At 42.2% G+C, this 18,736-nt stretch overlaps 1 protein-coding gene across 2 annotated transcripts in view; it reads right to left on the minus strand.

Moving 5' to 3' along the window:
• MGAT4D (MGAT4 family member D) overlaps positions 1 to 13,594 on the minus strand; it is a 41,437-nt gene extending 27,843 nt beyond the window's left edge. For both annotated transcript variants that reach the window (XR_011324070.1, XM_069779566.1), the window contains exons 1-2: positions 13,422 to 13,594; positions 1,503 to 1,664 (exon numbers count right to left, since the gene is read on the minus strand). Coding sequence is in view for 1 of the 2 variants with exons in the window: in XM_069779566.1 (XP_069635667.1) it covers positions 1,503 to 1,664; positions 13,422 to 13,512 (253 nt within the window). In the remaining variant the exon portion in view is untranslated. The remainder of the gene's footprint in view (positions 1 to 1,502; positions 1,665 to 13,421) is intronic.
• Positions 13,595 to 18,736: the final 5,142 nt, after the last annotated feature.

Here is an 18,736-nt window from a genome sequence, read left to right on the forward strand (position 1 = left end):
TGATAGTCAGCTGGCTCCAATAAGAATGAAGAGCAGAGGGAAGGGGGACTCGCACGCTCCTCTACTGCTGTTATGTGCATTGGGCAATAATTCTTTGTCCACAGTATGTGGGGCTACTGGTAGCTGACAACATGGTCTCTATTCTAAAGCTTGTAAGGCCACAACACTGCCAACACTCAAGTGTTTGCTTGTACGCATCTGAAAGGCCCCACTGAATTAATATTGAATAAACAGACAAAAAGAGGCAGGGAAGACCAGGGTAAGAAATGAAGCTGACTACACAAAGCAGGAATGCACCTTCTTCCTTCTTCCCCTGTAAGAGTCCTGATTAATTCCCTATTTTAGTCTGATACCAGCCCACTGTACTGAATGCAAATAAGGATTTTTAAAAAGTAGTTTTCAGTAGCATCCAGACTCTTTTTGAAGTCAGGGTGTGTTGTGGAATGCTTCCAGTGCAGAGATGCCCCTTCTAGTTTTCCTTCTCTCCCCAGGGAAGCAGCTCTTCCAATCTGAACGGGGGGGAAGGCAGATCCTGCACTAGTACATCATTTCTTTTACGGGACAGAATCAAACTGTCAACTGTCTCATCTATAGTATGCAACTACAGTGTGCAAAGAGATGGGGATGTACAACAGTCTGTAAGACAAGGACTAATACATTTTTAAGTAAATAAGAAGTTTAATTAAACATTGGGAAGAAGCCAGATCACTAGAGTAAACTTCATTGCATGTTGGTGTCCCTCAAAAAAAAAAAAAAAAAGCAGACCCACCCACCCACCCTGGTTTTCTTTTAATTGGCATCACTTACAAGTATTCACATTTCCTTCAGATTCTTAGCAAACTACTTCCAAGATAGAAATAAATTTTAGAGGGAACATTCTTAGGCTACACCTAGCCAGCAAGACCTCATGGGGCTTCTCAACTCCTGGGCTCAGGCAAGCACCCAGCTGTAGGTGCTCTGCTGGCTGAGATGAGGCTGCGCACCCACCACATGCACCTCGGTGCCTGGGGTCTGCCGGCAGGATGGCAGAGCACTCGTGGCCAAAAAGTCCCCCCCCAAAGTCACTCCACCTGGACAGGAGGGGGGCAGGACTGTGGAACATCTGAGGAGGTGTACCTGCCTTCCAGGTTAGGCACAGCCCTAGTACTTATCAGGGTGTAGTGGCATAGTAAAAGCTGGTAAAAATTGCTTATTCAGTGCTCTGTAGTTGGCAGCAGGAAAGGGATAAGCACTGTAAGAAACTCGATTAGCAGTATGTACAGCTTTGCCACTATGACACGGCTGCAGTCTATTGTGTCCCTTTTTTTTCCTCTCCTTATTTGTTTAGTTACTAACCGATCCTATTTAAAGAGGGGCTACAGGTTACCTCCCCACCCTTTTTTTTTAAAGTAGAAACTTCCGCCTAATCAAATTAATGATTTTTCTTCCCACACCGCTGATAAAGAAACATGAGCACACAAAACTTTGAACCATTAACACAGTACATGTTTATAAATACGAACCTGTATGATTTGTTGTTGAGTTCATTCTTTTTGCAACTACATGTTTAATTTCATCTAGGGCACTGCTCAGTTCGTGTGATCTTATTTTATTTTCCTTTTCAGCATACAATAGTCTTTGCCGAAGTTCCAGAAGCTGGCTTTGGTACATGTCTAAGTCATTTCCTGCAATGAGAACATAATTTCTTTTCAGAGATGAATTATATGATGGAATAAAGAGAAAGCTTAAGAATAGGAGACGCTTCAGAAGACGACGTGACCAGAAGTATATAAACAATAACAAAAGAGGCCGCTCAAAGTTCATTCATGGAATGAAGAAGTCTGGAAGAGTATTAAGAAGTGGAGTTTAGAGAGCACAGCTGGGTAAAGGCTTGCAGTTGAAGACAAGAATATGACATCCATAATAAAAAAAAAGTCAGTGAAAGACTATGCGTTGCAGGGGAAGGTGCTATCCAGTAAAGCCAACAACATTTGTCACCAAGTGACAAATCTTGACGACCCTTGTCACATTGAAGTGTGTAATTATGTAAGGGCTTGTCTTTTGTATAAAAGACTATTAAGATTAAAAGACAGATATTAAGGTATTCAGTCTTCATCTATGAGTTAAAAAGTGCCTGGAATATATTAAGAACTATTAGTAAAGATAGCTATTTGAACTCCTGGATATATTTAATGAGATAACAACTGAAACTGTGCTCTGGATTGAAGGATACCTTCATAATATATAGCCCACCTTTGATGAAATAGTCTATAATCACATTGATATTAGAAACACTGTACTCTCAGTCACGGTTATCAGACACCTCTGCTGTTCTGCATAGTATTCTCAGATAATGTCAATGTTATGTTTACAGAAGATCCACTTTCCTAAGAAGCTAGTACTGTCAGAACTTCTCAGTTATCACAGATGATATATGATTCATACCTGCCAGTGCCTCCACTGCCTCATTGCCACATGAATGAAGATTGTTAGACTTATTAAAATTAATATAAGGCAACACTTCAAGAATGTCACTCACTTTGCAATAGGAAGTAAAGAAAGTAGAAGGCAGAAGAGGACTTCTACTTCATTTTAAAATGTTTTATAACCCTGCTTTTTTTTTTTTTTTTTTTTAGTTAAAAGCTGTTATTTAGACACTTCTCCCATTCTATTTGTGGACTGTGCTGAGTCCCATCCTTGGCAGGACTCATTTTCTAGGACCCACCATTGTCTGTTGGCAAAAGTGAATTCATAGAACCATAGAATCACAGAATCGTTTAGGTTGGAAAAGACCTTTAAGATCATCGAGTCCAACCGTCAACCCAACACCACCATGCCCACTAAACCATGTCCTGAAGTGCCGCATCTACACGTCTTTTAAATACCTCCAGGGATGGTGACTCAACCACTTCCCTGGACAGCCTGTTCCAATGCTTGACAACCTTTTCAGTGAAGAAATTTTTCCTAATATCCAATCTAAACCTCCCCTGGTGCAACCTGAGGCCATCTCCTCTTGTCCTATCGCTCATAACTTGGGAGAAGAGACCAATACCCACTTCACTACAACCTCCTCTCAGGTAGTTGTAGAGAGCGATGGGGTCTCCCCTCAGCCTCCTCTCCTCCAGACTAAACAGCCCCAGTTCCCTCAGCCGCTCCTCATAAAACTTGTGTTCCAGACCCTTCACCAACTTGGTTGCCCTTCTCTGCACACGCTCCAGCACCTCAATGTCTTTCTTGTAGTGAGGGGCCCAAAACTGAACACAGTACTCGAGGTGCGGCCTCACCAGTGCAGAGTACAGGGGAACAACCACCTCCCTGCTCCTGCTGGCCACGCTATTTCTGATACAGGCCAGGATGCCGTTGGCCTTCTTGGCCACCTGGATTCCCAGGGATTCTAACCTGTAAAAGAGACTAAGAGCAAAATGCACAGGTAATACAGATTTGTGAGGATTTGCAGAGGCATTTCAAACTGGAATTAATTTGCATTTTGGATAAACAGGTTTTTTTATTTGCAGTAAACACAAGTCCTTAATTTAATCAATAAATGTGTTATTGGAAGACCCTGAAGTGTAAAACATCTAGGAAGAAAGTAGTTTGAAAAAAATAAGTAAACATGTGATCTGTATTATTATTATTGGTCTCCTTAAAAATTTAAAGTATGCTTAGTAAAATGCCCATAAAATGAATGCTTCCTACAATGTTCTGACAGTCTTAAAAATGTTTTGACTTGCAAGAAAGGCACAGGAATATTCTGTACTATGCAGCTATGAATGTAAATTTAGCATTGTTGAAGGGAGGGGAAAACTGGACTATTTCAGCTGTGTTCAACAAGAAAGTTCTACTTTACTGAAGTAGGCTTCCCTAAATAATAATCAGAGAATGAATAAATAAATAAGTGGAAGCAAATGAGGCAACAGATGGAGAGTCCATCTTTTAACATCTGCAGGGGAAAGGCTAAAATGGGTTTCCAATACAAATCTGTCATGATGCATCAGGCTCCAGAGCTAGGACCCCAGACGAGCTAAATTGTTGGAGCATCTAAGGAAGATCCCTTTCATCAACTACTATGTAGGAATACACTTTCTTGTTTTATGCTTTTCTTTTGCAGCTGTGTTTCCAATGCCATAATCTAACTTTTAGCTTTTTGCTTTAGAATGCATATGAATAAAATGGAAACAGAAGGTTTAAGGTGATTTAGGTGACTGACAGACATTAATCCTACTGTCTTCATAGCAAGAAAGTGATTCCAAATAGAGCATCAATACACACAAACACTGTGGAGATTCATCTCGCAATTCCAAGAGAAATGCAGAAATATAAACTAAAGATACAGTAATGGATGTACATTTTTCTTGAAATTCCAATTGCCTTTATTAGGAGTTAGATAGCATCAAGTGCCAAGAAAAAGTGGAGGTTTAACCTGCAGTAAGTAAAGCTCCACATGCTCTTGGGGAGATGCAAACAACAAAGAGCAAGCCCATAATCTTAGGATAAATACACGGTACCGCAGGATGCAACTTGCTGCTTCTGGAAAGGGAATCAATCATTTTGTAACAGAGGTGTTTCACAATTAAATGCTGGAAAGTGGTGTTCCATTGACATTTCCAGTGCTGTAATAGCATAAGATTTTGCTGAACCAAACTAAAATTCCCCTCAGTACAACTATATTATAGGAGGAATCAGTAAAGAAATTGCAGGTGAATAACAACATTGTAGTCCCTCTCTTTACAATTCTTTCAACTATCCAGTGTCATCGTGACTCAAAACTACTGGGCTCACATTTTGGCAAGCACCAAATAACTGTAGTTTTATTTGCTTACTTACAGGTGAGCCTACCAAAGTACCACAGAAGCCTCTGGCAAATAAAAGGTCAATACTCAGCTATCACTGAGTGCACCCAAAGAAGCTGGCATTTGTAATTGGCCTTATCTATTTCTTCAGGCCAGAAGAGGGAAACCACATTTTTGAGTCTTTCAGAATGGAAGCCTCTGTTCAGTTAGTAGAACAAGACTCTTCGCAATTGCTTCTCTCATTTGATTTTGACTGCTGGGGAAGCAAGGGTTTGACAAAAGGAATGTAGTATTTGCTCACCCTTAGCGAAGAATGAGTTTGTTATTATAAGCATATATAGTTCAAAGTAGAACGTGAAATGTTCTAAGTGTTATTAGAGCATATGTAAATGAGCAATACTAACTATTAGTAAACCTTTGGCAAAAAAAGTGTGTTTGGAAAGCAGTACTGAATTTTTGCATTTTGCTGTGCAATATGGTACTGTCACGAACAGTATTACTGATACAATTGTAGGAAGCTAAGAAGATGAAGTTAGAAGCGTTATGAAGCTAAATAGCCTAATTATTTAAATGCTCATGAAGTTTAAATGGATTTTTGTGTGTGTGTGTGTGAAGCGTTGCTCTTTAAGTATCTAAGGATCTACACAGAACTTAAAACACAGCTGCTTGCAATAGCTTGCTTGGAAAGAAGCAGAGCATTTTCACTAATTTGCTCACTCTGGCAAGGAGGGCCAGCATAAAAGAGCTTCGGCTGTAGTACAAAATGAACTCTGGCCCCAGCAATAGCCCAACTTGGCAATGCCTTGTTTATGGATAGTTCTACCAGGAACGGGGAGTGTCAGGGGAAAACCGTAAAATTGTGAAATGAGGACCTACGGCAAAACTACAAAAAGTAAATGAAGGTAAAGGCTTCTTTTCCCCTTGGCGAGCTGAAGATTAATCACTCTGCTGGGCTAAGGAAACCCTACTAGGAATTTTCAATGGGGTTACACTGACTACAAGCCAGGAGAGGAAAAAAACCCCCACCAACCAACGAGATGCAGTGATAGCACTCAAAGCTTTTGCAACAAATTTTCAGCTCTACTACAGCATTTCCTCTGACGGTTTACTACACATTGTCATACACACTTATGGCTACTGTAATTCTAAGATGGCAATACTTAAAATGGTTTTAAATGCAATCTTGTGCTATCTCCTAACAGATACATATATATAACTTTCTGCAGCGGAAACTGAAACTGCTTAGAAACAATACTAATCTCTAAAGCAAATACTCATTCTGAAAGTCAACAGATTATTTCTCAGCTCCATGCACGCACACTTCCTATTATCATAAATGCTTCCAGTTTTATTAACTATTGATTTCTGGCAATATCTACGAGCTGTGAAACAATTCATCACTATCTCCTCCTAGCATTCAAAGAAAAAAGAAAAGAAAAGGAAAATTGGGAGTGGCAGAAAGGAGGGAAGAAAACACCCCATAGTATAGCAGTGCCTCTTTGTCCTGTTTCTTGATTACAAGCCACATTGCTTGTCATATCTAAAGATACTTTATTTTAGAAACTGAATTTTGGTTAATGCCCTTTATAAAAGAAAACTACACAAGCACGCTAACTGCAAAAGATCTTGTCATACTCCACGCTTGGCACCACTGCTCGCTGTTCAAGTTAATGAAGCATGTTAAACCACCGAGGCATGCATTGCACTAATAACTGTGGCGGTTTGTTATCTTCCCGTAGCTGATCTAAAACAGAGAAACCTTTCTAAATCTTGTTACACACTTTGCAAGCTTGAGTTTTGTTCTCAGAGTAAGGAGTAAAAAAAAATCCCCCAAACAATGCCTCTTAGTTCAGAACAGCCAGTTCTTACGCAAACACTTAAATTCAACAATCTGCTAAAGTCTAAGGGTATTTAAGCACCTTTCCAGGTAATGCCTTCCCTAATTTGTGCATGATCTTTAAATATTTTGTTTATAGCATTACAGCACAGAATTATTTGTGTCTCCCAACAGGTTAGAGACAGCCAAGAAAAACGACCATAAAGTCAGAAGTCACTTCACCTGCACTAGGTACATTCATCCATTATGTTTAATGTTCGTCAGAACTGGGGTAGCTTTGATCGTTGAGTTTTAAGCATAGGACATGGCATGTCTTAATGCGTATCTTAAATCTTCAGGAGCCTCTGAAGTCAGCCAGCGCTGAAGTTGGTTTATTTTACACAGCTGAAAAGGGAAGGTTAAGTGAGCAGGTTAAGAAGCTTCTACTTGTCTCCGCTCATCTGTCCTGGCCGTGCTCTGGTGGCAACTGGGCTGCAGGGGCTATTGCCACAGTGAATGGCGGAGGCTACAAGTAGGAGGAGAAAGATTAATTTCAGCCAGGCACAGTTCTCAGCCAGCTGGCTGAAATGTTTGCCCAGCTGTGATGCAGCAGTATCAAACGTGCAGGCTTGGTAAGCCAAAGCACAGGGCTTAACATGTGGCGAGGACTCTCTCGCCACGGTTTTATAGCTCTCTATGTAGGCGTCTAAAAGCAAGCGGAGGAACCAGGCAGCAGTGTGTCCTGCCAGCGTGCCTACTCGTCTTTGACAGCAGCCGCATCAGGAGCTTCAAGACGGTGGTGGCCAGCGGAGGGACACTGCATTAACAGGGTGACATCAAAGAAAAGCAGTGTGCCAGCAATTTGCAGGGGGAGTTAGGGTTCCTCGTGTGCCCATACAGAGGATATACTAGGAAGAGAATCAGAATCGCTTTCCAGTATTAAAAACAAATAACACACACACCTTACAAAGTTAAAGGCAGATCGAAGTTAATAACGGAATTTTAAAAACATGTTCAATTTTATAATGAACACGGACTTGCTGTTGGGTTTGGCATAGAATACTTTTTCCTGAACCATTTACATACTGTACCTAACTGAAAATAGATAAGCAAACTTGTTTCAGAGAACATACAACTTAAGTTCTAATAATATTTTCTTAAATGTTGGCAAGCAATCCTCATTTTAGATCTGAGTCTTTTCCTATATTAGAATGTAGCAAAAAGTGATCTTAAAACATTCAGTCAGAATATCACTATATAGGAAAGCAATAGTATTAAAATAAGTGGAAAAATATATAAATTGAATGGATATTGCAGGGCGTTTGCCCATAATTGATATACTTTGGTTTTAACATAGTAATGTCAGTAGCACAATATAGGTTCTTAATAGCAGTGGAAAATTCTGATTTGAATATGGCCTTTATCAGATAAATAAAAAGTACTCATTCACTTCAAGCAATGGTTATTGCTTCATTCTGGTTAGTATTTTAAATATTTTCACTGTTCTGCCTGATGTAGCAAACAATCACTCATTTATACACACATTTAATTAAATGCCTAGCCACTAACTAAAGTATTTCTGGATAAAACTGTGTTCCTCAAGACTCAGTGTGCAACACTGGGAAAGCGTGAAGGTCATCTGTTTACACTTGTTAAAGTACAGGTTGTGATGAGACACTGCACAGCAAACAAAGAGAGGTCTGAAATGTTCCCTATCCCTTTCTCTACAAAAACCAACAGTAACTAGTCTCATTTTGTACCCAAATCTTTATAGGATTTATGACTCAGTTCCTTTACTTTTGAGGACAAGGCAGCCACTATTCCGCCTGAAGTAACTGCAAGAAGCAGCAGACTCGTAGTTCAGTAAATTACACGTTAAGAAGCCAGTAAAACTATACAGCTTTTGTAAGTCTTGGATATGAATTTTGATATAAAATTTGGGATCAGTAAATACTGAGTCTTAAGTCCCATTTGGGGTTGTTGTATGGGGTTTTTTTTAATACCTAAATGCAGAACTATGCAAAGCAACTGAGTAAGTAATCAGTGGACTGGAGAAAGTCTTCCCTTACCACGCTGCACATTTTGGCCGCTTCCTGACTGCCTGTTGGGGCAAAACCTGGATGTGCAATAACATCTGTATGCTCTCAGTTAAGCTGGAAGGAAACGTATGCTTGAAGGCAAGGAGGGAAGATGTAGCCCACCAGTCACCTGGGACAACTGGGGAAAATGGTGGTTAAACACAGCCTAACAGGCCTAGAGAAGGCAGGAAAATTGGCTTCTGCATGTTCATAAATCTGGATAAGCTGTATTGGTTGAAATGAGAATGGTGTAATTCAAGACTCCTTATCAAATCAGTCAATTTGCCACTACTTAATTGAAGCTTTGAGCCGGAGTGTGCCAGTTGGGTCCGGAGAGGAAACCTGCAAAGATCTCCATCACAGATGACAGAATCTCCTGGGAATCTGCGCTTGGGTGCACAGCAGGAGCAGTTGGGCTGGCCAGCCGAAACAAAGCATCACACCGTGGGCTGAAGATTATTGGAAATAAAAGTGTAATCAGCTGTTTGGGCTAGCATGTACATTACTGTATTTCAACTGCAAAGAAATGACTTTCATCAGAAATACCTTTTTAACCCTTTGTAACCCTTTTCCAATGAAGTTTTGTGAAATAATGAAAAACTGAATACGTTAAACAACTGGATAAACCTTAAGTATACTTCTGTGAATGCAATTAAGTACAAACAGTTTCTCTCTTCTTCACCCCACCTCAAAGGAATAACTAAAGAAACCCAGGTTTCACAACGTTTGACTCAACATGTATATATTAACATGCTTAGGTCCTTGTGACATCATATTTTAGCATTGCTTTCTCCTAACCTCCAGAAAAATCTTAGTTTTAATTTACTTGGATAAAGCATGCCACAAATTTAGGTGAAGAAGGCAGCAACATGTTACAAATCAGTTCAAAGACATCTAATCTTGTAACCCCTACAAGCAACATGAAGAAGTGCTGCCACGTGAGATGATCTGATATACCTTATTGCTGTGACTTCTGAAAAATTCATTGTTATTCAGCCAAGACACCAAAGTTTCTTTTTATTCAGGAATAGTCTTTCCTCTGAAGAAACTTTATGTAAGCTCATAATGAGTTTATAATACACTCTTGCCTTCTCCTTTACTGTTTTTCAAGTGTAGGCGGAGGAGGGGGGAAGATTTGCTACCTCCTTACATTTACTGTCAAATTTTTGTATACGTGTAGTATTTCTTGTAGATTAATATTTACATGGAAAACAGTTGCTAAAACTGTGTGAGAAAATCCCTACATATATTCTAAGTTGTATACTGCTTTCCATAACTACAAATCTATATGAAGAGTATTCATATGAGAGCAAATACTTTTGGTCAGGTGAATTGCCAAGTGGATTGTAACTCAGCTGCACCTTGGTAGGAACATCTGCATCATCCTGAAAACACCCTTTCCTATACTCAGACGCAAACTGTTTGCTTCAGACAGGCTTTGCTTGGGGCCTGGGGAGGGACCAAAAAGCTCACAGTAAAACCATGCAGGACGTGGAACAGGTATTGCTACAGCAGTCCATCTGATTATTTTCTAATAGCCTGTGTTCGCAAGCACTCTAGAGGATGTTGAAGGAATCACTATGCAAGTTCAGACAGACGGTATCAGGCTTTGCTGAAGATCTGGTGATAACCAATTGTCTCTGTCATTACTTTATCTCTTTTTTTTTTTTCCTTCACTAAAATGTCAGCCTATTTAAAATGAAACCTCCGCTTATATTTATAAAGCAATGGAAAAAGTGAGAATGAAAACATCTTTGTAAGGATAGTTAAAATGTATATAATATTATCCACAATAGCTGAAGTCTAGTGGCTTTGGTAGACTCTGAACTTTCATTTTTAAGTGCATGAGTGATACAGGAGCATCTTACCTGCCATGCCAGTTCAAGTTACCCGTCCTCAAGTCTCGCAACTGCAAGTCAACACTCAGGCTGCACCGAGTAGTTAGAAGCAGTACCAAAAATCCAATTATTTACTGCTGTCGTTGACAGCAAACACATTTCAACTCAAATTTCTCGAGCTAGCTAGCCCCCTTAGTACAAGGCATTTAAAGGTTGCTGGCTTAAGCTATTGATTTTTATTTGCACAGAAATCGGGACAGACCCAATACCCGATTTACACTTCAAGCTAATACCCAAGGGCTGAAAGGCTCTGAGACTGCAGATAAACTGAACAATATTTTGCAGCGCTATTGGATACTTTTCGTATTATGGAAGTACTTAAGACCACTAATCTTGAGCTAGGATGCCCTGTCCTAGTTGTACAACAAAAAAAAAGATTATTTGCTGTCCCAATGTCACGACAATCCAAGAAACAATAACTGGATGGAAACCAGAGGGAATACTACAGACTACTGCTGCTTCGTGCGATATGCTGTACTCAAAGATCAAGAGCAGCCTAAGTGTTTTAATGGGCAAAGCAGAGAAGGAAACTGAAGTGGAGATGTAACAAGTGTGTGGAAGAAAAGGAACCAGAGAAGAACATTTGACAAATGAGTGAAAGGGATGGGAGCTGACAAGCTGAGAGAGTATTTGACCTCTCAGTAACTGGTGGGATAAGTGAAAAGGGCATTAGAAAAGAAAACAAACATTGCAGCTCAGGATGCGAGAAAAGTGGGAACTCCTGTAGTGCGCTAGGCATGTCAGCGGAGAGGCAAGTTCAGTAGCGCAGAAGGGAAGAAGAGAGATTTAACAATATCTAAGCGGAGGTATCTGCCTGTTTTCAGGGAAAAAGATTAATTTAAACCACCTTCTTAAATAGATACTGTGTGGCAACAACAGAGGGCAAGTTGGTTTGCTCTCAGTGCTTCTGCCTCCCTGGAAAAAGGTAACAACATATGGCTGTTCTTGGGGGTTTTGGGGTGGGTGGGTAGAAGGCTCCTGTCTTCTAACACCACTCTGGAGCAAAGACTATCTTTCCAGCCAAATAAACTTAATACAAAGTCATTCACAAAGTGCTGTTACCTCCTCCTTTAGTTACTAGTAACAACTCTTTCATTTACACATTTGTAAGATTTACCAAGCTTGTGAGAATGTGTCTCTGAACCCTAGGTATTTACATTTGTAATGGTTAAAGGTTTGTGAAGAAAACAGGTGGTAACAACAATAATTAGGAAAATGACACCATCTGAGAGGAATTAGTTACTCTGTTTACTGTGGAGGAGGCGGCAACTGTGGAAAGAGAAAAGTTAAAACGACACATATACACGTATACCACAACACATATTACCCCCCCCCCCCCAAAAAAAAACCCAAACAAAAAACCAAACCGTCAAAGCCAAACACCCCAGCATGGAAGGCCAGCAGAGAAAGGCCAAAAAGAAAGTGGAATGAAAATGGAATTTCAGTTAACGAGGAGTTACAAGATAACATGGTGATAGGGTTGGTAACTGGGGATGGGACAAACGCTTTCATTCTATCATCTCTTCGATCTTAGTTTCTTAAGACACACCCTGCTTCTACTTCTGTTTCTTCTTCCCCACTCCTAGCAGGATTGCCACTGAGAAAAGAGTCAAGTGTTGTAAGATAAACAACCCTACGGTTGACAAGAAACGATAAAGGCAGGAGGATCAGCACTGTCTCGACTCTATTCAATATTCCATTGTGGGGCCAAGATCTCTACTGCCACTTCTCTTCGTTAGAGAAACAATATAAATAAACTAACAGCTAGTCGGAGTTCTGCGTTCAGCCCAGAAATTACTAATTGGCTTATTCTAATTCTTCTGCATCTATAAACCCAGACCTTTCCTAAAGGTGTATATAGGAAGCACTTAAAGCTCCGCTCTCCCTCACCCCAAAGGAACAGTCACATTAACAAGGCACGTTCGCAGGCCTCTGAGGTCCTACTATCTGGACAGATCTTCTAGTTTATTTTTGGAAAACAGCACCAGCTTAATCTTTCCTGCGTAGGCTCAGAGAATCTTAGACACGGCTTCCTGTAGATCTACGCAACATGTCCCACCTCAGAAGTTATGATGGAATTGTAAAGTTTATAAATGGAAATATAAAAACCCAGGTGTTTTTTCTCTGGACTGAACATTGCGTCCCGGTGCCGCAAACACGTGCACGGAAAAGCGACTGTACGCGAGGCACAAATACAACTGCAGAATGGGTAATGCCGCTTCGTCCTCCCCGAGTAATACCCAAAACAAAAACACTTAAGCAGCGACAGCCACGGCAGTCACCTTAGGCCTTGTTCTTTCCATCCTAACGCAGGACGCTTGCTAGGAACTTTTATTAAAACTGCTTCTTAAATTCGGGTGGTGTTTGGGTTTGGTGGTTGGTTTGGGGTTTTGTTTTGTTTTTTTTTTTTTTTTTAATCGGACAGGTTTGACCCGAGCATCCGATCCCCTCAGCTCTTACGCTAGCTCCTCACCCGGGGCCCGTAAGCCACGACCCCGGGGTGGGACGGGGCGAGACCCGCACCCTCAGCCTGACGCGGGGCCAAGCCCACCGGCCCTTACCGGCCCTCTCCTTCCACCGCCGGGCGGGAGGGCCGGAGCTCCGGGAGAGAGGGGTCGGGGGCGACCCGCCGCCTCCCGCGCCCCTGCCCTGAGCTCGCCGCCCCTCGCCGGGACGGCCCCGCTCCCCCGTCAGGCGCCCGTTTACCGGCGGGGGGACCCCGGCCGGGGCGGGGGGGGGGTAGTGAGGGAAGGGAGCCCAGCGCCGCGGTGCCTCCAAGGGGAAGCAGCAGGTGCCCGCCCGCCCGTCCCGGCGGCTCGTCGCCTGGCCCGTCCCCCCCGCGGCCGGTGCCCGCTCTCACCTCGGCTCCCCTGCCACGCCGCGTACCACAGCAGGGGGAAGGCGGCGCCGAGGCACAGCGCCGTCAGGAGCGGGCCGTGACGGCGCCGCATCGCCCGGCGGGACGCCGACCGCTCGCCTCAGCCTCGCCTCAGCCTCGCGCCGCCGCCGCCCTCCTCCGCCCGGGCAACCGCCGGCCCGGCAACTGCCGGCCGGGCGTGTCCGCGCCGCGCTAACCTTGACGGGCCGGGCCGCCCCTTTCGCCGAAAGGGGCCGGGGCAGCGGGGGAGGGCATGCCGCGGTGCCGTCCCTCCCGCCCCAGCACCCCGCTGCCCCGCCGGGCAGAGCCGCCTCGCCCCGGCGGCGGTGGCAGCCGCTCCTCCCGCCGCCGGGCTTTCCCACGGGTGACACCGGTCCCGCGAACGGGCGCCCGCGCCCGTTCCCCACCCTGCAAAGCCGGGCAGAGCCCTCCACCGACGGTAGCCCTCCCGGTGCTAGGGTCCGAGCCGAAAAAGCCTTCGACTGCGGCAAGCGCAGGCTGTATTTTTACAGCAAAACCCGTCTCGGGCCGGCACCTGGGCGGGAGGTACTGGTTAGCCCAAGTCCCAACACCCCAACGGTTGTCCGCACGCCCTTCATCTAAAGCCAACGGTGCGTTGGCCTGCATATTGCTTATAAGATCGTCTCGGGAAGCCAAGCCGCAGCGTACAATTAATACACGTGTTCAGCACGGTCGGATAAAGAAACGAAGCTTTTCGGCTCATCTTTAAAGAAGGCAGCCGCGAAATCTAACCTGATGGAATTCTAACGTACGCCGGAAAAGGCATCGTGCCCTGCTTCACACACGTGCCTTCCCATTACAGCAGGCACACCTCCTTTCCTTTTTAAGTCCTCGGCAATCCACAAGCAAAAAAAAATTAGTCACCGTTTAGAACACGCCTTCTATAACATAGTTTATAAAGGGAAAGGACATCTTATTTATGGAGCTTCCCAGAAGCTGTTACGGGGACACAGCTCTAACAGAACCACCTATGCTTTGTAAGAGAAAAGGGCTCTCCGTTTTATACCTGATCAGCAGGTAGTCGGTGGCTTTCACTTTGACATGTTCTCCACCTGCTCACAAATCTACCCTCCCATTCCACACCTGCGGTAAATAAAATAGGGCTTCCCTTTCTGTGTTGCAAAAAGCTAAAGCACAACTTCAGAAACAATACGGGGCTTGGTCAGCTGATAGGAGCAGTAAGCTCTTTGCTACCTAATCTGTTACCTACTTCCTTAATTTACGACTAGCATATATATTATTTTTTACCTTGTTTACCCAAAGGATAGAGTATTTTATATAATTTGGATTATGAAACTATGCTTGTATTATTAATACAATATCTCTTCCCTCCTTTTCTCTGTTTGTTCACTTTACAACCGCATCTCATCTTACACCAAAACCCTAAATTATTTGGAATAGTGTTGTGTAAAGCAAACCAAAATCCGACAACCCTGGTGCCCAGACACAAGCACGCTGGAGTCCTAATGAGAATGCTGCCTTTATGTGCCACTCTTTATACTGCCAACAGTGTAACTATGTCCTTTTTGGAAAGTTAATCTTAGACTCCCCGAGTTGTACATTGCTGCTCTTGCGAGGTTAGTGTAAATTTCCTGTGTCTGAATGATGATATGGATGGGTCTACTTCTCTGTTTACTAGTTACTTTGAATTACAAATGTTATTATTCATTAATAATGCAGGAGACTGCTAATAGCCTGCATCAGTGTACAAATGGAGAACTAAAAATCTGAGTATGGCTCCATGAATCACCGTGAAACCTCAAGTTTGACCTCACTCATTACTCTAAACTTCTCTCTTCCTTCTGTTTCTGACTGTATCTTTGATATTTTTACTGATGACTCTTCTTTAAGCTACACTCTGAATATGTATTTATAATTGTTCATATTAACCAATGTGATCATGACTCAATCCTCTTATGCTATTGCCTCCCCATCAGCATTTCCCTCTCCAAGTTAACAAACTAAAAGCTCAAGACACTGCTTTTAATGGAGGATCAATGTAGATTTTGGCACATCTGCAGTAATATAGAGTTTTAGAACTAAGAGGAACAAATAAACATTAAATGTCACATGTAATGACTAAAATGCCTTTTAATTGACTGCCCAGTGTTTTATCTGTTACAAAGCCAAAGCGAACATGTAAATGATGTGGTCAAGTAGGAGGGCTACTGAAGATAAGAATAACAGAAATCTAACACACATTTAATTTTAGCTTATTTTCAGAGGCAGTAAGGAAAAGAACCAAAAAACCCCCACATCACATATTTCCAGAAACTAAGAACAAACATACACACTGTACAGGGAACATCTGTGGAGACTGCCACTGAATGCACTCAGCCATGCTGAGTTGTGGTGATCATTTACTTAATGCTGACTTCTTAGACCAGTGCATTAACTTATGATGAGGTAGTGCATTAACTGTGCCCCATCCCCATTCCTCTCCCCCCCCCCCCCCAAAAAAAAATCAAAATACCCGATCACTGAAAGTGTCATGAACTTCCACCGCCTTGGGACCTACTTGGAAATAGACCCTCTTACTTGCTTCATGCTTTCCTAACACCTCCCTCCCAGTGCTCTCTTCATATGTTATTTCACATGCTCAAGAACTATGTACAACTGGAATAAGATGGGCAGGTTTTTTTCTGGGGGCATTAAATGTTTCAGACCAGTTTTACCTCCCAGCAGCAGACTTTCTGCATTTTTGGCTAACTGATGATCATCTTTAAAAATACTGTATAGAACGTGTTGCTGAGTAACCTCTAATACTTACACTAGGCAAGTGATTCAACGGACTAGTTCCTTCGAGGCAGTTTAGCTGCAAGAAAGAAGTTTCTAGGCTTGTCCTCATGCTTTGCAACAGCCTTTTCTTGCTAAGATGACTGTCTTCTTACATTTTCGATACTGTTTTCACACATTTGTGTGTAAGCAGGAGTAGAGATAAGGAAGATTTTAATCTTTGACAAAATAACAGGCTCATGGGTGAAACAAGTAATGGATTATTTTGCATGTGACTTGCAGCTGTCCTTCATCTACAAGGTGTCGTACACGAACCAAGAATAACTACCAGTAACAACAGGTAATAGTTGCTGCCGTGGAAAGCTTTCTGACTGCGCAGAGGTCCAGCTGATGTTGTTGGTTAAAGTCCCCTTTTATTTGCCCCACTACCACCTAAGAAACGTGATTTTAAAAGGTAAAGAGTAGGTCACTATCTTTCCTTCAACGAAAGTCTCTGAAGGTAATACTGGAAGGCAACTACTGAACACAAAAAGAGGAAGCTAGAACATTTTTTCCTGAGCTACCACCTTATATTTTTGACTGTCCTAGTAGAATTTATGAATTGACTGAACATGATGATACAGAAGCATCTTGCATGATTCACGTCCTAACATCTGTGTAAAATCAAACATGGTCACTGCTGGATCACTCGGCTCTGTAAAGAACCAGACGAAGCTTTAAGTCAAGTGTTTGCACTTGCTTGTTATACACTGAAAAAGATGACCCAAGTTTGGAGCCTCAAGAGAAATTAAAGCACCTGAAATTACAGAGTTTGTCATAATCACCTTTATCTCCTGCCTTACTTACAGTAGATACACTCTGTATCTTTTTATTAACAAGTTGTAAAAAGCTGTGAAAAAACTTGTCAAAAATGCACGCTTTAATATTTTTAAATAAATAAATGTAAGTGGTTACAGATTTTACTTCAAAAAACAGATTTAAGAAAACATGTTATGAGCAAAAAAAAGTATAGGCTAGATTAAAACTTGAGTCTTTTAAACTCTACATTTCAGAAGTGCTTTAAAACAAGGCCTTAAAAATTTTCACGCTTACCTCAACAAGTCTAATTATAACACAGAGAAGTATGGTGCAATGTATTGTCAACACCAGATACTCCACACATTGGTCCTGGAGACTGGAAGCAAAGAGAACTGACTGAGAAAACAACAATCGTGTACTGCCTGTATTTATTGTTACGGTAAAGTTTAAGACTGTCATAAACCAAAATGGGAGGGGGAACAAATTCCAAAACCTGTAGTAGAAGAAGATGTTGCTTTGGTTCTTAACAATCCATACAAAAAGGAATTTCTATGTAAGTATAAATAACAGGAAAAAACATTCATATTGATACGAAGCTACTTAATCCATTAAAAGACGCAACGGAAAGTGAAACTCTTGAAGCAGTAGGAAAGTTTTATTTTGGTATACATCAACAAAAGTCTCAGCAGCTACAAATTTCTCTCAGTGTTGTTTCCACAGACCCACACTTTAAGGGTGCACCTGCTGCTCTTCCTAAGTAATTCCGGTAGCTCACGCTCCTAATGAACTATCTCGGAGCAATTCACATGTGGGCATAAAGACCGACAGCAAGGACCTGACCACCCTTCCATTTCTTCATGTTGTTACAACTCCTCCACCTTCCCAACATCAAACTGTAACACCCCGCAGCTGCTGAAGCCAGGATTCTCCCAACGAGAAGCTTTCAGCCTAGCCATGTTTAAACACCGCAGCAGCAGTGCTCTGCCAAATTGATGGGAGGTGTAGCGCCATCTTTTTTTCCTGGTCTGGATTATTTGATCAGAGTTTTCCCATACAAGCTAGGTGGGAGCTGTAGATTACCCAGGTCCTGCAATGCAGACAGATTTCTTTCTTCCAATTTCTTTTATCAGTTCTTAGGCACTGGATCTTTGGTATTTTTTCCAAGAGATTTTCTGGGTTTTGGCTATCTTGGACCGACATGTATGTAAGTAATGTGACAGAACCATCATGCCGTCCCGTCACCAAGTAAGAATACTTTTTAGTATTCTTTAGTTTATTTTTGTCCAGTAGCACTCCAACACTTTAAAAGACAGATTACTCACTTAAGAAGTTACACTGAAAAAAATGACCACCTGCTGCCTCTTGCACCATCTCACCTCATAGTTTTTAAGAGTAGGAATCAGCTCTGCAAACAATTGAAGTTCACGCATCAGTGATTACCCCACATGAAACTCTGCACCCCTACGAGCGTAAAAATCCAAAGGGAAGATGCCAAATGTGTCGGTCCACCCCCTGAAACACTCTGTAGGACAGAGGCCACCAGACCTGCTGTGTGGCTTTTGATTCCTGTAAAAGGTACTTCAATTTCCTCACATTAAAAAATGTATCAGAATGTGGTCAAGCAAGTCTGTCAGCTCCCTGTCAACCCTCCAAATTTTGCATACAGTTTAGAGGAACAGGAATTCCTTCTGCTGTCCTCAAAGGAACTGTTCAACCCCATGTTTACTGAAGTAATCATTAAT

Source organism: Haliaeetus albicilla, chromosome 1 (genome assembly GCF_947461875.1).
Source record: "Haliaeetus albicilla chromosome 1, bHalAlb1.1, whole genome shotgun sequence".
NCBI classification, from domain to species: Eukaryota; Metazoa; Chordata; class Aves; order Accipitriformes; family Accipitridae; genus Haliaeetus; species Haliaeetus albicilla.